General features: G+C 33.2%; 1 protein-coding gene across 1 annotated transcript in view; it reads left to right on the top strand.

The window, feature by feature from the left end:
• The first annotated feature begins 8,577 nt into the window (after positions 1-8,577).
• The window catches only part of LOC146994118 (uncharacterized), a 67,177-nt gene continuing 51,264 nt past the window's right edge, over positions 8,578-24,490 (top strand). The window contains exon 1 of the mRNA XM_085826860.1: positions 8,578-8,655. Within this exon, the coding sequence (XP_085682986.1) occupies positions 8,640-8,655 (16 nt within the window). The 5' untranslated portion in view covers positions 8,578-8,639. The remainder of the gene's footprint in view (positions 8,656-24,490) is intronic.

The following is a 24,490-nucleotide window of genomic DNA, read 5'->3' as shown; positions in this document are numbered from 1 at the left end:
GCACCAAATTCTACACTAGAGCCAGAAACTGTTCTATGTTCTTTAAGCAGTGTTGAAAGAAACTTGATTTTTAATTTGCAAGAGTTGCACACTTTATAAGCATGAACATGTGTGTACAATTTAAAAAAAAAAAAAATCTTCACTTATAACTGTATCATTCTTCTTGGCAAAAATCATCATTATAAGCATCTCGGGCATAAAAAAGAAAGTGTCTTAAATGGTTCCCATAATAATGCAAATTCGGAATGGAATAGAAACTAGCGATATATGGCACTTTGCCACCATTTTTATAATTTTTAATTCAAGGAAAACCTTTTTCTGAAAACTATAAGATGTGCTTGTAAAGCAGGACTCTCATAGAAATTTGCTGTGTTACTTTAAAATTTTATTTCATGGAATTTATTGAAGTAACTTTGCTGTTCTTCAACCTGTTGATTTAATAAACTGTATTTTTAAATAAAATTATAATCATAAATGCTCTTTTATAGTTTAATTAGTTTTAAGGGTAAAATGGTAAAAAATACTAAAATTATGAAGATATTAAATTAAAATTTTTTCGGCAGTTTTCAGATAACCGGCGCTTGGCGAAATTTCGGATTTGTTTACATCGGAAGTGAGCGTACGTGCGCCAGAATATGGTAACCCTGATAATTGTTGCAACCCACACAGGGAATTTTCCTGAACGAGGAAAAGGGAAATTTTCTGTTTACTTTTCGAACATTACGGTAAGAGAAAATAAAGTTTGAAAATCGCAAATCATTATTAGTTCATATTTTCGCAAAACGTTTATGGGGTTCTGGGAGTTAAAAAATAAAGTTTGGAAGGAGGAAAAGGGAAATTTTCTGTTTTTATTTTTCGAACATTACGGTAAGAGAACAGTTACTTATAGTATGTAATTTTTCAATGCAGCAAATTATTCTTATTAACATAACAAAAAGTTCAGCTTTTTTAGGTATTATATATGTTATAAATATTGCCATGGCCATGGCGACAAACTGGGCAAAGTTAAAATGAAACCAACAACAACAGCATTTAATTTATTATAGCTTTTTTCTTACTTTTACTAGAATTCTAATGATAAAATGATTAGTGTATTTAAATACATATTAAATGAAAATATTAAAATAGATAAGGAGATGCATTAAATATCATTTGGACTAATTTAATTATGTATTCTTACATATATAGCTATGCACATTTAATTTTTCTCAATAAAAATAATTAAGCTATCCTTATTATTTTTATATGTCTATACATTTTTTAACTCTGCACATAGCTACTCAGAAAGAAAGATGTATGAGTAGGATATAAGAAGATAAAAATTATTAATCTTCCCTTCAAAGTCAAATGGATATAGCTGTAGTATACGATTTCAAAAAAAGTAAATCATTAGAATAGTAAGCTGAAAATATAAGTCTGAAGCAAAGAGATTTTTCTTAAATTCAAACTGCGCACAAAACATTTCAGACGCATTCAAACTCTGAACTGGAACAAGTTAATTTACTGTTGTGGAACTAATATGAAAATAATATTGTTGACAGTATAGTAGTGTACCACCAAAGAATTTATGCTGGGAGAAGAAGCAAAGCTTCGATGACACCACAAAGCCAAATGATAACTGGCTTAATTTTTACTCTTTTTATGCATAAAATGTCATAGTTGTTAGTATCTCGTTAAAATGTATTTTCTAATAATATAATGATTTGCAAATGATGGAAATTTACTTGTCATTAAAACATTTTGTTCTAAACATGCTTATCAAAGAAGTTAAAGCTATTCCAACCTATCCCCCATATTAAAGTTTTTTTGATTAAATCAGGTTCATGTCTAATGCATCAAAAATATAAATAAACCTTCTTTAGTATTTCTCAAACATCAGTTCTCATGGCTTTAAATTGGATGCAAGATTTATTTCACAAAGTTATGTTTTCACTTATGGGGCAAAACTTTTAAATTTGTTATTTGAATCTGTTACATTAGTCTTTATTTTAAAGAATATATTGTATGTCATATGGCCATGAAGGCAACCTGGTTAAAGTAGAAATGAAATCAAACTTTCTAATTAATGTGATTTGAAGCCATTGTTCTATACTTCGAGGAATATGTTATATGGTAAATACTGTATGTGTGCTCATGTTTTTCCTGGAAAGTGCATAACATTTTTTTATTGAAATAAATTACCAACTTAAATCTATTGTCATGGCAATTAAATTTTTCTGAAAGAGCAGGATTATTTATAAGCCGAGTGCTAAACCTCTATATTGTTACCCTGATCATGAAATTTTAAATGGTGATTTAATTTCTTTTTTCATGTTGAACTGCCCTTCAATGAAAGCTTTTGCTCGATGAAAATGAAAGCTTTGTAATAGCAATAAATGGGACTTTTGTGAATTGAAATCTGTTAGGCTTTCCAAAATCCAGAAAGGTAAAGTTTAATTTTTTATTTAAGCCTAATGTTCTTAAAATATATTAGAATATCCATAGGTGACATTTCATTATTGTTTAATAAAGACACCATAACAAAATAAGCTGATTGAATCGCCAAATTTGTAACTTGTAACTTTTAAATATATCCAGACTCTATCTGCTTTAACAGGAAAGTAACATACAGTGCATATATAGAAGTGTTTTAATTTTCATTTATCATTTTATTCTGTTGTAAGTATGAGTTTAGCAATGCTCCAACATAAGGTATTCCAATTTATATGAGCTTGAAGTCATACAGCTCCTTATTTTATTTTGCATATTTATACTTGTTTTGAAATTGTCAATAATTCATAAAATGCTGATGAACAAAACATTACTATGCCTATCTATAAGAATTAGCTTTAATGAAATAAGAAGCATCAAAGTATATGCTAATTGCCCTAAAACTCCATACTCTTCTTCAAAACAGTACTTCAGTTATAATTGTGTTAACAGACGATGCAGTTGTTCAACATTTTTATACACTGTGCTGTTACTTTCATACTTTGGTTCAGGAAAGTAAATGGGATTTGATATTCTATATTTCTCCTTTTTTCCCCACATTATAATTATGAATTGAGTTATCAGAAAAGAATGATTAATTTTATGAAACCATTAGCATCAGAATAACTTCATTTCTTGCACATGTACTTTTTTTTTCCAATGGCGGGCGCTTGCCTATGCCTGCATTGGCCACGCCCAAGGCCAGATATGGTGGTCTCTTTATTATGGAGGCACCTAATAAGCATCCCACCTTTGCCTCTTATGAAGGGACAAACAATTTACGTCCATGCCTTGTCCGTTATTCGAACCCGGGTCCCTCGGTATTGTACTCAGGCTTCCCTAACCACTATACAATCCGGGCAGCTATGAATTTACTTTAATATGCTATTTTGTATCGATACGTAATAGGAAAACTACATTTTTTATTATGTATTTTTTAAAACAAGTGCTTTTTAGTCATTGGTTCTATTTAACTAGAATTCACATGTATTGTTTTATATGCAAAATAAATACGACCCAGACTAATTGGGATCTGACTTCAGAGCTTTCACTCGTTGCATCTGTCACATAGCTTCAGAGCTATAACTGTGTTATATTTAATCTTTAATACTTAAATATTAATTTGTTAAAGTTAAAAACTAATAAAGCTGAAGAATGTAAATGTGATATATTTCTTAACAATAATTTCTTAACAATTTCTTAACAATAACAGTCCCTCTTTAATAATGGTTTTGATTATCTGCAGACACTGAAAATTGAGAAAGTTATGAAAATTAGATTATTTTGTTGAATTCAAATTGGCCAAATGATAAAGATATACTTGCATATAAATCACTTCTGCATATGATTGAAGCTTTACAATATGTGCTTGTTAACTTCAGTTGTCTATAGTACTATTATTATGACAGTTTAACACTGGATATTTGCACCACATTACCTCAGATTGGAACTATAGGATAAAATGTAGTTGAAAACTTTGGGAGGTTATAAATGAAATAAACGCAAAAGAAATTAACTCAAGCCATTACCATTGTGAATGAATAACAGAGCAGCTAGAAAATTTATTATAATTCAGAATTAATGTTTAATACTGGCAAAGAGAAAGTGAACAGTGTATAAGTCAGATAGTTTTCACAATAGAAATATTAACTGAAATAAAAAGTAACAAAGCTATAAATTTCCCCTCATTAATTATGAATATTTTTATTCAGTTATGTTTCATTATTAAATGTGTTTATTACTTCTGTATCCTGCCAAATAGACTAGCTGCATGGAAGTTTTCATAATTTTCTCTATGTGTGACATGAATTTATGCATCCAAAATGTTAAACCTTTGTATGCAACACTCACTCATTTCTAATGCTTTAAAGCCCCAATACCATGGGCGTAGCTAGAGGGGGTCAAGGGGGGCATCTGTCCCCGGGCGCAGAATCCAAGGGACGCCAAACTGATGTTACGACATTTTAGAATTAAATGTTTTCCATCCTTGCCAAGCAGTAGGGGGCGCGAAATCTTCAGTTGTCCCTGGGCGCTGAAAACCCTAGCTACGACTCTTCCCAATACTCGTTTAATTTATCATTTGCAGTATCAGTGTTGTTACACTATGAGTATTACTAATATTTTAATTCAGTGCTGCTTTTTAATTACTTTAACATTTATTTTATTCAATAAATAAATTAACTAAAATATAAAATTTATTGTGAATTGATTTTGTAATTATTTATGTTTATAATTTTTATCCCTTCCAGCTGATTAAGTGTGCAGAAGCAGCAGACTTGTAAATGTGAAGGAGCTATTTGCTTAGTTATGCAGTAAAATTCACCACCCTGCGGCAAGCTTCATTTTAGTGTCATTAAGCTGTGAACAGCCAAGCTAACCATCTTCAGGGCAAGTGGCTGCATCAAGCAAACCCAGTGACATTCCAAAGAGGAATGTCAGTCAAAATAAAAACTTAATACCTAAATCTCGGAAAATCAGACAATTCAGCCACAAATCTTGTGACCAATTTCCCAGTTGCTGTGCTTAGTGCCATAAAGTTAGATGCCAATAAACTGAAAAGCTATGGGAGGTATTCTATTGGACCCTTTAATGAAATCAATTTAAAGCAAGCTTATCGTATGATAAGCAAAATGATTGCATCATTGGATATGAAGACTATGGTAATAATTGCATTACTGGGTATGCAGGCTGTGGCCAAATGTAATATCTCAGTATGCTGTGACTATTAAAATTATAACTTATGTATTATTACTTCATATTGGTCATATTAGGTTCCAAAATGGATGCTCTTTTTATATAGAACTATATATATGTAGAAAATCTGAGAAGTTAATTTTATATGGAAAGCCTTCATGCAAAATTAATAGCATCTTGTTAATTTCATATATGTTTTGTGAAAGTAATTGCTGCTGAATCTGGAATTAATGCATTATCTGGGATTTGAAACAAAATTCGTTAAATTAGAAGATAGCGAAATAGATAAATAGGAAATGAAACATGAAATTTATATATTTAATATTGAAATAAATATCTCAGTAAAGTGGCTGTATGTAAAGTATAATGATGCAATTTTTATAATTTTTTACTAAAATGCTAAAATTATGTGCTATGAAAATTTTATTTTCATTAATATTTATAATTTTTTACCTCGCAAATTTTTATCCAAGGTGTCTATGTTTTAGCTATTTTAGATTTTTCTGTTTTAATGTTAAAAATGTCTTCTTTATCAGCATTACATTAAAATCCATCTCATAATCATTTGAAAACTAAGGAAATTTCATTCTTTTCAATAGTTTAAGAATATTTTCATAAAACATAATTATAGAAAAATGAACTGATACATTTATAGTTATATATATGTAAAGAAAAAATTTTTAGAAGGATCCTTTTTTCTATACCAGAAACATTTCATGAGCTGTAATATTAGTTGACCTAATATGTAAAAGGAATGTTTAATCAAATTATTTTGGTTTTGTTTTTATAAATATCACTATAATTTTAAAAGTTATTGAATATGAAAGTGAAAGAAAAAGCTATAGTTATTTCAAGATTCTTTAATAAAACAATTCTTTATTCTTGTATTCTCGTATGAAAATTTTCTGTATATTTAACATAAAATTGTATGCATATAAATAAATTTTTTAATTTATTATTATTATTATTCTGTTAGCTTCAATTTTATTCTCAATAAATTTGATACATGTATTTAATATTCAGCTAAGTTTTATTAACCATGACTTTAATTCAGGGCTTAATTTCTAAGATTAGAAGTACCGGAGTCCTATAGAAGGCTGTCAGCAAAGAGGAACAAGAGTAAATAAATAAATAAAATGACTATTAAACTCATTAATAATTTTAAAATTAAAGAGTTAATTATTATCAAATTAATTATAAATTGTTATTTAATTAATTATCATTTAATTGTAAATTATTAGATAATTAATTATTATTTATTGAAATAATTAAAGATTAAAGTAATTAAATAATTAAAATTAAATAAAATGTAAAGAGATAAGTTAAAATTTAATACGCGGTTTTTAATATAATTTTATTGTTAAGATAAAATTTCTACTGAAATTGTTATTCAGTTACATAAAAGAAGTACTGCAGTCTTCTTTATTCAGGGCTCCGGTGCGTTCTGGCTAGAATTATGATTTATTACAGAAACTAAGAAGCACCGGAGCCGAAACTCGGTGGGCTCTGGCCCAGTTTAAGCTCTGATCGTAGGGGTAAGAGTTCTTTTATCATCACAAAAATATTAAATATACTTAAATTATAGCTGATGAAAATTCCAGAAAGAGGGTATAAGTGGGTAGAAATAAAAAAAAGGGAGGAATCTTGGTGAGAGAGAACGTTCTCTTTGACCGGGGCTCTCTGCTGATATAATTATAGCCATCAAGCAGATGTGTTTAAGGGGTAAAATGAGTCCTCAATCTGACTCCTAAGGGTGAATGTAAAATTGCTGGTTACGCTTCCCCCCATTAGTGGATACTGTGGGAAAGACGATGTACAGGACGTGATTGAGCAGTTTATCTCAGTATTTTACTCTTATTGTACTCGCTATCACTTAACGCACGTTTAAGAACACAAATTAACTAACTGTAAGCATCAATAACAATACACTACATACGATGGCATGGCGAGAAATTTACGCGTTCCTAAACAAACTCCCCCAAATTTATTGCTTTTCTTAAAAGGAAAGGTTTTCGCATGTGAGTGAGGGAACTTTACTTGAACGTCTCATTTTCTCATGAGTTCGTATTTCTAGGGAAATAGAGTATTGCAAGGTCTGCTTATTGTTAAACTAAATTGTTAGGAATTCTAAATTTTTTCCCTTTAAATTGTGGTTCAGTTTTATAAAGAGAAGTACCGGAGCTCATCTTATTTAGGGCTCCAGTGCACTCCGGCTAAAATTGTAATTTATCTTAAAAATTGAGAAGCACTGCTTTAATTGCTGATAAGCATTTTAAATTTCATCCTGTCAAAAAATTAAAAATTCCCTTTTTTTGGTAGTTTTTTCATACAGCTGTCATTTTCTGTTTAATTATAAATATTGCATATTTATAATTTTATAAAGCATAACTTCTCTCCCCTGAAAATGCATACAGATTCATTCTTAATTTAAAATTCAATTACAAGACCAATGTGAAAATGAGTTAGACTCACTCTCCCGTTTGCAGTCGAGTGGAAAGAGAATCCCGACTGATTTTCCGATATCGATCTCGACAGGTTTCCAGACTAGACCCCCTTATCAGCAATTCACACCCTTCGGAGGCCCCCCTCTTCGTGCTTAGGAATTTCTTGTGAGGGAAAAAATGGGGATCTCTTGACCATCGATGAGTATAGATTGTGATTTTTGTAACTAAGATCCCCGACCTTTTTTTTTTTTCAGGTATCAAACTTGGAATTATGATCAAATATAAATACAGGGTGACGGAATTTATTAAACTTGTACTATAATAAATTACAACGGTTAAATTAATAAATTAATTTTATATTTAACTAATATTTAAGAAAAATAAACTGTATAATTTATTTTTGTTGATATGCTCTCACACTGTGTATGGATTTATGATTTTGTCAATTACTGTTTTTCTGAAATATACATGAATTTTTTGGGAACGGCAATAGTTAATGTTACTTTAGTTAAAATATTATGTACATCTCTGTGATGATATATGTCTTTTCTAGTTAGGTCTCAAGATAAGGGCATACACATTACCATGTAGGAATTCATTCATTTATTTTTTTTTTTTATTAAACTTAGCTAAAGTTTGCTTCTTAAAGACACTAATTTTTGCAGATGAACTCCTTAACTACACTCATGGACACAATCGTATTTTAGGATATTTTCTACTTCCTTTCCTTTTCTTTCTTTAGGCCCTTTCTTTTTCTTTTTTTTTTTTTCTCTCTATTATTTTTGGGCCATTTATTTTAAATTTTATTTTGACCCATCTTTTCTTTCTGGCCTTTTGAACTCGTAAAAAATGTATGAAGTTCCTTTTTACTCTCCTCAAATACGAAATTGCCCCCTTTCCTATATACCTTTCCTTCGCACCTATGCTTGATTTTTCGCCCATCGGTGCAGAAAGACTTAGCGGGTGCAGAACAAGACATCTGTCTACTTTGTCTGTCTGTCTAAATTGTCACGTTGATCGCGCGCGGAAAGGATGTCTCGTGTACAAAGTAAGTGCTAATTTGTTATTAATACAATTTAATATTATTATTTAATATATATTATGATATAAATTAACTTTAATTTCATATATTGTCAGAGGATGCTAACGAGAATAAGGTAAATTCTTAGTTTAACACGATTACTCTTATGCTTCCATTCAGTCATGTTTAGCCTTTTTCATATAAATTATAATAATTAAAAAGTATTATATGAAATTAGCCTTTCATCTAAATTAAAACATCAATGTTAGATTGTTATTTACTATTATACTTCCTTTCTTGCCACAGTTATTAGAGTTGCTGCAATTATTTTTGGCAGCATTATCATCAACAATAGTTTAGCGATTTTTTACGGCCCTCGAAACCGAATAGTACCTTTGATTATAATGCAAAACAGAAAATATTCAATAATAATATTAAAAAATATCACCATTTTCCTTGGATGGTAATGTGAAAATATTTTTTTATTTTCTTCTGGTTTATTTACATTATACAGCACAAAGTCTTTAATCTGGTCTTTAAAGACTTCGCGATTCTGGATTAGGGTTTTTTCTGGATTATAGATCATCAATTTAAATCTGGGGAAGCACTTCCGCAGAGGATCCGTTAAATGTAAACATCGCCAAAATTGGCGATAACAGTTTAAAGTTGGTAACCCGGCGAATTCGGTGGTCGTAGGTAGCAACCTGATTCTTCAAACGCTTAGACAACGAATCTGTTCTCGTATGTTTTGTGCGTGCTCCGTTTTGCCGCTGGCTGGTGGTGCATCACTACCGGATGAGCAGGTGAAATTGCGGCGGAGGGGGGGGGCTTATTGATAATTGGTAACACGCCTGTTTAGAGTAGTATGACTGTGTTCTTAATAATTAAAAGACTAAACACTCAAAACCATAGGGTACCCGAGTCCTAAAACATGATTAACGTGGGCCGCAATAATATAAGGTTTTAAATAATTAACTAAAGTTTTTATTTTTATTACTCTTATTTTTATCTAAAATAATAGGAATTACATCACTTTTCATGCTTAAAAATTTGACATATTTTTAATGTATCTTAGCAATTACCTTTCAGAAGATGCTAGGTGTTTATATATGATAGATGATTAGAAAGAAATAAAGAAGTAATAATGAATTAAAAAAAGTATTATTGGTTCTCTGAGATGAGATTTAAAAAAAAATTTTTTTTTAAGATTTTTTGGCTAAGTCGCAGAATAGGCTGCATTAGTCGATGCTGTGTTTACTTCTCTTATGCTTGGACACGCCTTTTTATGACGTAATATTGGTTACGCCTCTTCTTCAAAACAAGTTATAAGTATGCTATAGCTTCGTATTTAAAGAAAACTTATATTATATTTTAACTGAGTTGAAATAGTAGGTTTATAATGTTCTGTGCGAGATTTTTTAAATTGTAAATCTACTTTTGTGTGTTGTGTGGTATTGTTAGCATTTAACGCAACGAATTATCTCTCACAAATGTATTATTAAGATACCAAACGATTGAAAACGATCATTAGCAAACGATTGAAAATATTGAATGCATGAATTAAAAATTATAACCGTAACTTCTGAAAATACAGAAAAGAATTCTTTTGCTTAAAGAATGTTTTGATTATTCATGAGTGTGTTTAATTCGGTGCTTACTGCAGAATGGATGAGTATTTGAATCTGGATTTCTTTTATCAGTTGGGGCGAAGAGATAAAAAATGTGTTATTGAATGGTGTATGGAGAAAGGTTTGATTGCAATATCGTATAAGTGCCCAATTTGTGGAACAAATATGAAACTAGTAGAGCGAAAAAACCGTATAGACGGTTTTGAGTGGATGTGCAGAGTTACTGGAGGCGAATGTAGGCATCGAAATTCAAGATCAATTCGAAAGAACTCCTGGTTTGCGAAGAGTAAATTGAGCATGTGTGATGTTTTGCGAGTTACCTATATGTGGTTGGGTAAGTGCGGGAATGATTTTATACGAACGGAATTACGTATTGCTAAAAATACGGTGACAGATTGGAAAAGTTTTTGTAGAGAAGTATGCATGGAGTTATGTTTGAAGGAGAATGTTAAGTTCGGTGGGGAAGGTGTCATTGTCGAAATCGACGAAAGCAAGTTTGGCAAGCAAAAGTATCATAGAGGGAAAAGAATCGAAGGAAAATGGGTTTTTGGTTTGGTTGAGAGAGGAACAGATAAATGCGTCTTTAGAGTTGTTGAAAACAGAGGTGCCGAAACATTGCTAGAAATCATTAAAGAGAATGTTCTATCAGGATCGATTATTATATCCGATTGTTGGAAAGCGTACGACTGTCTCGAGTTCGAAGGGTATGCGCACCTGAAAGTCAATCATAGCTTGAGTTTTAAAGATAGAGAAATGTGGTGCGCAATGCCGAGTTTGTGCAATTCTGGGATGTTTTTTTAAGTGAAAATAGGTTGACGTGCACATGGGCAAAGCCAATGTGGTGCGCTATGCCGAGTTTGTGCAATTCTGGGATGTTTTTTTAAGTGAAAATAGATCGATGTGCACATGGGCAAAGCCATGTGGTGCGCAATGCAGAGTTTGTGCAACTCTGGGATGTTTTTTAAGTGAAAATAGATCGATGTGCACATGGGCAAAGCCAATGTGGTGCGCAATGCCGAGTTTGTGCGCGATGCCGAGTTTGTGCAATTCTGGGATGTTTTTTAAGTGAAAATAGGTCGATGTGCACATGGGCAAATCCAATGTGGTGCGCAAAGCCGAGTTTGTGCAACTCTGGGATTTTTTTTAAGTGAAAATAGATCGATGTGCACATGGGAAAAGCCAATGTGATGCGCAATGCCGAGTTTGTGCAATTCAGTGATGTTTTTTTAAGTGAATATAGATCGATGTGCACATGGTCAAAGCCAATGTGGTGCGCGATGCCGAGTTGTGCAATTCTGGGATTTTTTTTAAGTGAAAATAGGTCGATGTGCACATGGGCAAATCCAATGTGGTGCCCAATGCCGAGTTTGTGCGACTCTGGGAAGTTTTTTTAAGTGAAAATAGATCGATGTGCGCATGGGCAAAGCCAATGTGGTGCGCGATGCCGAGTTTGTGCAATTCTGGGATGTTTAAGTGAAAATAGATCGATGTGCACATGGGCAAATCCAATGTGGTGCGCAATGCCGAGTTTGTGCAACTGTGGGATGTTTTTTTAAGTGAAAATAGATCGATGTGCACATGGGAAAAGCCAATGTGGTGCGCAATGCCAAGTTTCTGCGCGATGCCGAGTTTGTGCAATTCTGGGATGTTTTTTTAAGTGAAAATAGATGGATGTGCACATGGGAAAGCCAATGTGGTGCGCGATGCCGAGTTTGTGCAATTCTGGGATTTTTTTAAAGTGAAAATAGGTCGATGTGCACATGGGCAAATCCAATGTGGTGCGCAAAGCCGAGTTTGTGCAACTCTAGGAATATTTATTAAGTGAAAATAGATCGATGTGCACATGGGAAAAGCCAATGTGGTGCGCAATGCCGAGTTTGTGCAATTCTGGGATGTTTTTTTAAGTGAAAATAGATCGATGTGCACATGGTCAAAGCCAATGTCGTGCGCGATGCCGAGTTTGTGCAATTCTGGGATGTTTTTTTAAGTGAAAATAGGTCTATGTGCACATGGGCAAATCCAGTGTGGTGCGCGATGCCGAGTTTGTGCAACTGTGGGGTGTTTTTTTAAGTGAAAATAGATCGATGTGCACATGGGAAAAGCCAATATGGTGCGCAATGCCGAGTTTGTGCGCACATGGTCAAAGCCAATGTGGTGCGCGATGCCGAGTTTGTGCAATTCTGGGATTTTTTTAAAGTGAAAATAGGTCGATGTGCACATGGGCAAATCCAATGTGGTGCGCAATGCCGAGTTTGTGCAACTCTGGGATGTTTTTTTAAGTGAAAATAGATCGATGTGCACATGGGAAAAGCCAATGTGGTGCACAATGCCGAGGTTGTGCGCGATGCCGAGTTTGTGCAATTCTGGGATGTTTTTTAAGTGAAAATAGATCGATGTGCACATGGGCAAAGCCAATGTGGTGCGCAAAGCCGAGTTTGTGCAACTCTGGGATGTTTTTTTAAGTGAAAATAGATCGATGTGTACATGGGAAAAGCCAATGTGGTGCGCAATGCCGAGTTTGTGCAATTCTAGGATGTTTTTTTAAGTGAAAATAGATCGATGTGCACATGGGCAAAGCCAATGTGGTGCGCGATGCCGAGTTTGTGCAATTCTAGGATGTCTTTTTAAGTGAAAATAGGTCGATTTGTACATGGGCAAATCCAATGTGGTGCGGAATGCCGAGTTTGTGCAACTCTGGGATGTTTTTTTAAGTGAAAATAGATCGATGTGCACATGGGAAAAGCCATGTGGTGCTCAATGCCGAGTTTGTGCAATTCTAGGATTTTTTTTAAGTGAAAATAGATCGATGTGCACATGGGCAAAGCCAATGTGGTGCGCGATGCCGAGTTTGTGCAATTCTAGGATGTTTTTTTAAGTGAAAATAGGTCGATTTGTACATGGGCAAATCCAATGTGGTGCGCAATGCCGAGTTTGTGCATCTCTGGGATGTTTTTTTAAGTGAAAATAGATCGATGTGCACATGGGCAAAGCCAATGTGGTGCGCGATGCCGAGTTTGTGCAATTCTAGGATGTCTTTTTAAGTGAAAATAGGTCGATTTGTAGATGGGCAAATCCAATGTGGTGCGGAATGCCGAGTTTGTGCAACTCTGGGATGTTTTTTTAAGTGAAAATAGATCGATGTGCACATGGGAAAAGCCAATGTGGTGCTCAATGCCGAGTTTGTGCAATTCTAGGATTTTTTTTAAGTGAAAATAGATCGATGTGCACATGGGCAAAGCCAATGTGGTGCGCGATGCCGAGTTTGTGCAATTCTAGGATGTTTTTTTAAGTGAAAATAGGTCGATTTGTACATGGGCAAATCCAATGTGGTGCGCAATGCCGAGTTTGTGCAACTGTGGGAAGTTTTTTTAAGTGAAAATAGATCGATGTGCGCATGGGCAAAGCCAATGTGGTGCGCGATGCCGAGTTTGTGCAATTCTGGGATGTTTAAGTGAAAATAGATCGATGTGCACATGGGCAAATCCAATGTGGTGCGCAATGCCGAGTTTGTGCAACTGTGGGATGTTTTTTTAAGTGAAAATAGATCGATGTGCACATGGGAAAAGCCAATGTGGTGCGCAATGCCAAGTTTCTGCGCGATGCCGAGTTTGTGCAATTCTGGGATGTTTTTTTAAGTGAAAATAGATGGATGTGCACATGGGAAAGCCAATGTGGTGCGCGATGCCGAGTTTGTGCAATTCTGGGATTTTTTTAAAGTGAAAATAGGTCGATGTGCACATGGGCAAATCCAATGTGGTGCGCAAAGCCGAGTTTGTGCAACTCTAGGAATATTTATTAAGTGAAAATAGATCGATGTGCACATGGGAAAAGCCAATGTGGTGCGCAATGCCGAGTTTGTGCAATTCTGGGATGTTTTTTTAAGTGAAAATAGATCGATGTGCACATGGTCAAAGCCAATGTCGTGCGCGATGCCGAGTTTGTGCAATTCTGGGATGTTTTTTTAAGTGAAAATAGGTCTATGTGCACATGGGCAAATCCAGTGTGGTGCGCGATGCCGAGTTTGTGCAACTGTGGGGTGTTTTTTTAAGTGAAAATAGATCGATGTGCACATGGGAAAAGCCAATATGGTGCGCAATGCCGAGTTTGTGCGCACATGGTCAAAGCCAATGTGGTGCGCGATGCCGAGTTTGTGCAATTCTGGGATTTTTTTAAAGTGAAAATAGGTCGATGTGCACATGGGCAAATCCAATGTGGTGCGCAATGCCGAGTTTGTGCAACTCTGGGATGTTTTTTTAAGTGAAAATAGATCGATGTGCACATGGGAAAAGCCAATGTGGTGCACAATGCCGAGGTTGTGCGCGATGCCGAGTTTGTGCAATTCTGGGATGTTTTTTAAGTGAAAATAGATCGATGTGCACATGGGCAAAGCCAATGTGGTGCGCAAAGCCGAGTTTGTGCAACTCTGGGATGTTTTTTTAAGTGAAAATAGATCGATGTGTACATGGGAAAAGCCAATGTGGTGCGCAATGCCGAGTTTGTGCAATTCTAGGATGTTTTTTTAAGTGAAAATAGATCGATGTGCACATGGGCAAAGCCAATGTGGTGCGCGATGCCGAGTTTGTGCAATTCTAGGATGTCTTTTTAAGTGAAAATAGGTCGATTTGTACATGGGCAAATCCAATGTGGTGCGGAATGCCGAGTTTGTGCAACTCTGGGATGTTTTTTTAAGTGAAAATAGATCGATGTGCACATGGGAAAAGCCATGTGGTGCTCAATGCCGAGTTTGTGCAATTCTAGGATTTTTTTTAAGTGAAAATAGATCGATGTGCACATGGGCAAAGCCAATGTGGTGCGCGATGCCGAGTTTGTGCAATTCTAGGATGTTTTTTTAAGTGAAAATAGGTCGATTTGTACATGGGCAAATCCAATGTGGTGCGCAATGCCGAGTTTGTGCATCTCTGGGATGTTTTTTTAAGTGAAAATAGATCGATGTGCACATGGGCAAAGCCAATGTGGTGCGCGATGCCGAGTTTGTGCAATTCTAGGATGTCTTTTTAAGTGAAAATAGGTCGATTTGTAGATGGGCAAATCCAATGTGGTGCGGAATGCCGAGTTTGTGCAACTCTGGGATGTTTTTTTAAGTGAAAATAGATCGATGTGCACATGGGAAAAGCCAATGTGGTGCTCAATGCCGAGTTTGTGCAATTCTAGGATTTTTTTTAAGTGAAAATAGATCGATGTGCACATGGGCAAAGCCAATGTGGTGCGCGATGCCGAGTTTGTGCAATTCTAGGATGTTTTTTTAAGTGAAAATAGGTCGATTTGTACATGGGCAAATCCAATGTGGTGCGCAATGCCGAGTTTGTGCAACTCTGGGATGTTTTTTTAAGTGAAAATAGATCGATGTGCACATGGGCAAAGCCAATGTGGTGCGCAATGCCGAGTTTGAGCAATTGTCTGATTTTTCTTTAAGTGAAAATAGATAAATGAGTCCAAGGACACCGAGTTTGTGGAATTCTTTAATGTTTTTCGAGCGAATACTGATCGTTGTGTAAAAGGGAAAACGAGGTGTGCGTGATGTCGAGGAGTAATGTGACTTTATTTATGTGCAATGTTTAACATATCGTTTGTGTATTTTAATTTTGTATTGTTGTTTTAGTTGTGAATTATATTTAAGACATAATTTTTCATTTAAATTGTAATTTTAATTTTTTGTTTTTTGATATGTTTATAACGCTTTCCGATTTACGATATATATGGATAGTCCGACGATCAACTCAACAGTAGCAAAACTGTAAACTTTAACCCTTGAAGTAACGTTTACCTCATATTTTAATACGTAGTGTTTGGTATCGTAATTGCAAATAATATGTGTGTGTGTGCGTATGTGAAGCATTGCTTAGCGTTCCAAGTTTGTAGTATTTATTTTATTATATTATTTTCTTTCATTCTGAGAAATTAGATTTTTTTATTTATTAATGCGTAGAATTCTAGCATGCCTGCACAGAATATAGCGTGATTTAGGAATTTTAGAAACTGATATGAAAGCTGTGTAATGATGTTCATATGCAATAAAAATATTCTTTTTTTATTAACGTAAAGTTTAAAATTTTTAGAAATAATGAAAATTGTCTAATTATTGGTATGTAAGGAATTATGTCGTTACGTAGCAAGAAGGTAATTTGTAAAAATGATAAAATTGAAATGTTCCACAATATGAATTTAAATTAAAAAAAAAATAGTTTATTTGTATAAATAAAAAAAATTAATAAAAAAATAATAATTTAATATTGAAGCTCTACAACTATTAAAGACTGCGACGTTGTTTATCGTTTTAATAATTGGTAGAATTCGCTCACTGTATCATGGTAATTTTATAAACGATTTATTATACTTATTATCAGTAACGCCTAAACTTAAATGTTATAAATGTAAATTAAAAGTAAAGAATTTGATATTAATTTACAATAATAAACAATTTATTATTGTTATTTTTAAGAGAAAATAGAAAGTACACGTAGTGTAAATGCGAGACTACATTGTGACGTCATAAGCTTAGTCCCACCCATTTAATGACGTCACGCAGCTTCTCATACTGAACTTTGTTGATGCAGCCTATTCTGCGCTTTTACCGATTTTTTATTGGTCATCAAAGTTAGTAAACCACTGCTTTGAGTAATTAATCAAAGTTTGACTTTTGAAAGATAACAAAATGTATAATGTTCTTATAGTTTTATTTACAATGCTACTCTAAAGGATTTGAATATTATTGAAGATTCTTATCAATGTCCAGTTTATTGTGAAAAAGGCAGTTGTTTCAAAATAAAATATTTTAAGGTATCAGCAAGTAAATTCAAAAAATAACTTTGAAAATTGCTTGCATAAAATGGATATTTGAAATGTATTATTCTGTAATGAATCCATTAATCTATTATATGTACAGTAGCACTTAACATATGAAACACAATTTTGGGAATATTGACAAGCAAAGCACTTAATGAAAAAGACACTTTTAAATGTACTAAAATATTAGTATCTGTATGAACAACAGAGAATATATGTAATGAATAATACCATGACCAAATACCTATATAAACAAAACAAAATTAAGTATTCTCATCCTCGACACTTGAAAAAGTAATCCTGCTGTGCAACATTTAGTGAATTTCTGATTGCATGATATTGCAAGCATTTTGTTAGATTTTTCCTACTAGTGCTTAAGACCATTGAATGCTGGTAGTTTGATCTGTGTTCATATCATGGTTAAAGGGCTGGCTGCATGGTTGATGTTTCTAGTTTTCCTCATATGTAATGCAAATACAAGCCAGTTTCCCTTAGAATGTTCATAAAGGCATCCTTCTTCAGGTCAACAGCCGGTATGCTTTGCCATATTCGAATAACCTAAACTTTCCTTCAGATTATACATTGAAAGGTTATATCTGTAGTAAGCAGGATAATGATCATTCAGCTTCTATCCGTGTGGAAGGAGTATATTTAAAACATGTCAGAACCATGGGATTCATAACAAAATCGACCATTAATCTTGAACATTTTATCTAGTGTGCCGTTTTTCTTACGTTATGGGTTTCACTAACAAGATATTCATACTTTTGTTCAAGTTCACATGCAGTTCAGCAATACAGTTGCTGGATACTGGTAGTTTGACCCTAGTTTGAATCTTCAGTACTCAGTATCTTGGGCCATCACACTGTCATGGCCCCTAAAGCTATTACTGCTTGGCATAATATAAGCAAAGCATTTACGACTCATTTATGATACAACATTCTGAGAAGTGTTTCATCTGCCTTTCTCATACACCTGAATGCATCATTCAAAAGAAAATGATGTTACTGCGTTTAATTTCATCAGGCCTGATGAAAGGTCTAGAATGCTGCAAGTGCTGGTTTTTTCTCACATCTGTTTTAAGGAGAAATAATTTCAGCGATATCCTGGAACTCGAATTATCCTAGTTTACATATGAATTTGTCAACAGCATATGCTATTTCCTAAAAATCAATGAAAATATTGCTTTTTTCATTCTCATTTTGGATATTCTAAAATGCAGTAATGTATACAGCATTGATTTACGTCCATTTTAAGGTAAATTTGCTGATCATTTCTTATAAGTTTCCAAACATCTTTTTAGAGATGGACTTTCTTCTTTCCAAAGTGAAATGTGTGTCAATACAATTTATTTCAAATGACTATGGCATGACATCTAGTCTTCACTTTGGCATTCTTATTTCATTATTTTCTTCATTCATTTCATTCTTGTTTCATTATTTTACGGAGACATTGCTATTTATTTTTAAGTGTTTTTAATGTGTTATTGAAAATATTTGTAATATACGCATTTACAAAACTTTGCACTGACCAGTGATATAAAGTTAGTCTTCAGCTAAAAGACTTGTTTAGGATTGTGTAAAGTTGAACAATTACTTTGTTTATATAAGTTGAATAGGAGACTGTTGTTTTATGATTTTTTTTGTAATGTTGGATAGTTTCCACAAGCTTTGGGAATTTTCTTCATTTGATTATCTCTATGTAGTTGAATAGAAAAATATTTTGAAATTATCAAAATAAATAAGTTATCTATTTTGGAGATTAATTTTGATAACCAGCATTTTGTAACAGCATCATGTTCTTAGCATATGCTAAGCATATCGTCAAAAGAAAAGAGTCAACCAACGTGTGCAGATCTGTGATAAATTTTACTACTTTTTGTTATTCCCATGTATATGTAGTTATATAATGATGAACAACTGTAATTTTGGAACACTGAGAAACAACTGCTTCAAGTGATTGTTAGACTGTAACTAAATTACTTCAAGTTGCAAATGTGGTCTCACGGCTTCATAGTTTATATTGCAAGGCATGCTGAAAATTTCTAGTTACATTTGAATTGCATTGAAATCTGTGTTTAAACTCAAAATCAGACTCAAAATGCAGGTTTCTTTTTCAGGCTATCTTCATAACTATTGCATTTTGACATTTAAATTGTTCATATGACAAAGAAATGTGAAAAATGCTAAGTTGAAAACCATGCTGTATCAATATAAATTAAATCCTGTGACTAATCACTTACTAGTCCTGTGAAAATTTGCAAATATGACTCTGATTTTTTGTGATTGCTTTCTAAATTAATTGATGCTATATATTTTAAAATTTCACACTTTACAGAACAATGTTTCTCATTGAAGAATGGCACAATTTCGTTAATCAGTTGCCAAACTTTCTCGAAAACACATCTTGCACTAAGCCATCTTACTTTTGTTTTGTGTAATACAGCACATGCAAGTATTCAGATTTTAAGGGCTTAAGTAAATCTCGTAATTCCCTGTGGGTACATCAACAAGATTGAATACTATTCCCAAGCCTCATGGTTACATCAAGCACAGGTTTAATGTTCAATGGAAATTTAAACAGACCACTTGAAAATAGTTAAAATTTCCACATTCAAAAAAAAAAAAAGATTACCTTTCTTCATTTCGTTACATTATCAGTAATTCTCGCTTTCTGGGGAATTTTCAGTGGGAGATCTAAATCTTGTTATAATACTTATCTGTGTTCATGATGTAACAAAGTCGATGAGCACAGTATACATGTCGATGAAGTGAGATAACAGATATCTATGTGAACTCATGTTATGCGCAAATCACGTGATATTCCTTTATGTTTTATTTATACAAATACAGTATACATTGTATAGCCAAAACAAAAATGAATATATATTTACAATATACATTATGTATTGCATAGTAAAATCCTAAATATATTTTGATAATTTGCTGAATAGAATATCTATATAGATCTATATAGAAGCTTTAAACAGGTAGTTGTTCACTGGCCATAGTTTGTCCATCCTTGAACTCAACTTTCGGATTTGATAGAGTGAGATTGTGACTACATTTTCAGTAACTTATTTGATAAAATTATGATTTGAAAATTCAAAATAGATTTAAAATCAGAAGATGAATTTAAAAGAAATACTGTGCCTAAATATATTATTAATAATAATTAATGAGCCCACCAGCGGCCGAGCAGTAAAAGCTGCTGAACACTGGTAGTTCGATCCTGGGTTCAAGTCCCGGCGAATGGGCTGGCTGCATGCGCGTTTCCGTGATTTCCCCATACGAGCCAGTTTCCCTTAAAAAGACCTCTACAGGGCATCCCTCCCTTTCCGTGGAGTGCCTAAGGGCGGAGCACGTAATAAGAAAAAAATAAAAATAATTAATAACAAAAAAATTAAGTAATCATATAATAAATATATGCAATATCACACTTACATGATAATTTATACAAAACTGTTCCTACATGATTTTTCAATGAAATTTTTTTCTTATTCACTGATCACTCAGCATAGCTCTCCAATAACAATAACCGAAATCAGGTTAGGGTTTGAGGGTTAGTTAAGGAATATTTTGAGTTTAAAATTGCTGGTGGCATGTATCCGTTTGGTTTGGTGTGTTTTAATTATGTCAAAGCATGCAAAAAATATCTGCGTAAGAGGTGTGCCTTTGAGGAGAACCTTATAAGGGATTTTTGGCTTTGCATTCCTGTAACATATTGAAGCACCGTGAAAACACCCATGCAATTAGCTGTCTTTTTTTAGATTAGGACCTAAATCAAACTACCAGAATTCAGTCACAGAACATCAGTTGGAAAGTAATGAATCATAGTATGCTTGTTAGAGTTACATGCAAAAAAGTTAAATTCTGCCCTTACTGTTTCTGAGGTTAGCATGATTGTTAATAAAAATAGTGGATATGTTAGTTTTTATTTTATGACACACGCACACATAAGCACACACTTATTTATGCATGCATAAGTAAGTCAGAGCAGAATATAATTTATTCTTATACAAAATTTATTTTTTACCTAGTCAAACAGTTGCAATAGTTTATATTTCAATGAAAACATTGTTTATTTCATTTATGTGATGAGAATTTATTTTCACTCATACTTTGGAAAGCATTTTGAAATTATGTAATGAAGGTACAAGTAGTAAAAGTGCCTTTTTGTTTCTCTTGTGTTTTGACAATTTCCCAAGAAACTGCACTGTTAAAAACAGGAATATTTTCTAATTTTATATTCTTAAAGCATATTTAAAGAAAGATATGAATTTCACTAAGTTATTTTTCAACAAATTGATAACTTTGCCATGAAAGACTCATTATTTGCTGTGATCTGCAAACATGAGTCAATTACGATGAACACATTTCGCGGAAATTCGTTAACAGGCTGTTTTTCATTACAAACAGGAAATGGCATACTGCAAGCCAGAGGGAATATGGAGTTAGGAGATCTATGGGAACATAATATCCAGTCCTTTCATTGCTATTAACGATTTTCAGTTTACGGTTTGTATTACGGTTAATCTTTTTAAATATCTTGTAACGTAACTGTACACCGCTAAACATGGCCGATTAGCCGTTGACGAGCTTGGTGAGTAAATACGCTTCGCCGCCAACGGATCCTCTGCCGAAGCGCCAACGGATCCTCTCCGGAAGAAAACCCAAATCTGGTAAGATGGCATGCAGAAATTATAAAATTAAAAATATGAAAGTGTAATTTATGAAATAAAAAGCAATTATGATCTAAAGGTTATCAAAATTTACACACACACACACAAAAAAAGCTTAATATTTATTAAAAATTTTTTTCAACGTGTGCATGCATAGTCGAAATTAGAAAATTGCAACCAGAAAACTATTTGATGTGTATTTGTGATATTTATAATGACGAGGAATTTGATTTAAATCATATGAAAGACAGAGTACATAGAGATGAAATACTACATTTAGTAAGGAATTATAAGCCGAATAAAATAAAAACATCTGCCCTGAAGATAAGGATAGTGCTGACAGATCAACTTCCAGTATATTGCATGCCGGGACGTGCCCCCCCCCCCCCCCGCAGAGCAGCGTGAAATTGATAAACAGATTTCGGAATGGTTAGAGAAACAAAGGATTTGCCTTTATCCATTTTTTGCAGCAATTCCACTTTTTGTTTGATGGACATCGAAACATGCTTTCGCTTTGTAGATCCTTTGGCAGCTCCAGAATCGGAAATTCTTTTTGACATAATCAAAAGTTCCAGCTTACTTTTATAAAATTGCTCTAACAGTCTGCAAAAAATAATAAGCCAGATCCAATTAGAAGATTAAGGAACAACACAATCTGCAACTTTAACTGCAATAGATAATTAGATAATTTTAGCCTAGCTTATACCGTCCATTATACATTAAACACGCATGTGTAAACGTATTATGCGCATTCGTAAAGGTATTATGCACATGCGTACATACATTATGCGTTTACGCATGCGCCGAAAGTTTGTAGGTTTGAGGTACGGATTAAAGACTTGACTGTATATGAGTTTAGGTAATTCAGTGTAATTTGATTTCTTAAATGAAAATATTAAAATTTTTTTTTTAATTTCATTTAATTAAATGGAACATTTAATTATCATTTAATTAAATTCATTTAATTCAAGAGTTATTCAAAATCTTATTCATTAATCTTTTTTAAATGTTCTATTTCAGCTTCTTTTTCTTATTTGATTCATTTTTAATCTATTTACAGAGTTGCCAACTCTCCCGATTTAGGCAGGAAACTCCCGATTTTCGACCGCTCTCTGGCAAACACGATTTATAATATATTTCTCCTGACATTTTCTTATTCTTAAAATTTCTCACGATTTTTATGGAACTTGGCTTTATACTTCGTTATATGAACAAAAAAAAAAAAAAAAAAAAAAAAAAAAGTGATTTTTGACGTCTGAAAGCAATTGAAACATGGAGGTAGGAAGTAAGATGGAGTAGCCCTAAACAGGTTTCTCCTGTACCCTGCTCTGAAGCACCGGCGATCCCTATGTGGTGACCAAAACATTGGGTCATTTACCATTAAGTTCAATGGGTTGACGCAATCGGATGTAGATATTTTGTAATTACGTTGTAAATATACATATAAATGAATATATTTTCTTTTTCTACAACATGAAAAACAACGTATTTTTAAACAACATTTCATTCTGAACGGAATTAAATGCTATACTTTTCGCAGAACAGTTTTCTTAGAATGGTTTAATTTGAATGAAATATTTTCACAAGTTTTCATTAATTACATTAGAAAAAAAATTTAAGGTAATTCGATTTTATTCGGTTAAGGTACAAAAATTAAGATCAAAGTTTATTGTATTATTAATATTAAAATTATGCATTATTTTTTTCTATTTATAGAGCTTCTTCCTAAAATATTTTCTTAAATATGACATGATTTTTTGGCTTTTGAGGCATCTTTTAAATCAAAAAATATTTATAATTAATGCTCTATTCGGTTAATTTTAAATTAGACAATTATTAAAAATTAGTGAAATACTTTAACCCGGTGGAAGGCGCACCAAGAAAAATTACTAGAAAGGGCGCGTGGGGTTTCACATACCCCAATATTTAAAAACATGTAATTCCTAATGTTTTATTTTCCTCCAATAGTATCATCTATAGTACGATCGTTATATAATGTTGAAAGCATAAGAACAGTCTTTCCTTTTTTAGGAACATTATGAATTAATGTTTTATCTCTTGCGAAATCAAAAACAGTGTAGAAAATATTCCTAGTTTCATCTTCAGTTTCCGAAATGCAATCTTCATCGCTTTCAAATATTTCTAATAAATCTCGCATGCGTTGCATCTCCAGTTCATAGGGACTCATTCTTTTTACCATAGTGCAGTTAGAAATTTTTAAGAATTTAATGTCAAATACTTTACAATCACTTGCGAGTAGAAATATTTACTGTTACACTCTAGAAATAAATTTCTGAACTAAATATTCAGTCAGAAAAACACTTATACAGACAGGCACATGGGTTGTATCATACCCCAGTTCCAACAAAATACCGATAAATCTTTTTCTGAAACACACAGGCAAAGAAAAAGCAGTTCTGAAAGTCAACCACAACTAGAAACTCAGCTACTGAAAGCAGCACAGAATTTCAGTTTCACAAGTTAGGAATATTCCACTTTTATGTAGGGTTGGGGTATGATACACCCCACGCGCCTTCCCGCGGGTTAAATAGTACTTAACTTTCTCTGAACATTTCTGAGAGGGAATAAAATAAGGATTTTTTAATTATTTAAAACTTGTAACTGAGTTATTATAAAATGTAGGGGGAATAATTCTTTTAATTATCAGATTTTTTTTCTCATTAATTTCAACAATACATATTCCAAAACTCTTTATTACTTTCTTAAGTGCGCATCTCGTAGCATTTGC

Source organism: Stegodyphus dumicola, chromosome 11 (genome assembly GCF_044657685.1).
Source record: "Stegodyphus dumicola isolate Sdum_Otavi_A_Nest chromosome 11, ASM4465768v1".
Lineage (NCBI taxonomy): Eukaryota > Metazoa > Arthropoda > Arachnida > Araneae > Eresidae > Stegodyphus > Stegodyphus dumicola.
Note: the sequence above shows the minus strand (reverse complement) of the source record. Positions and strands in the feature narration are given on the sequence as shown.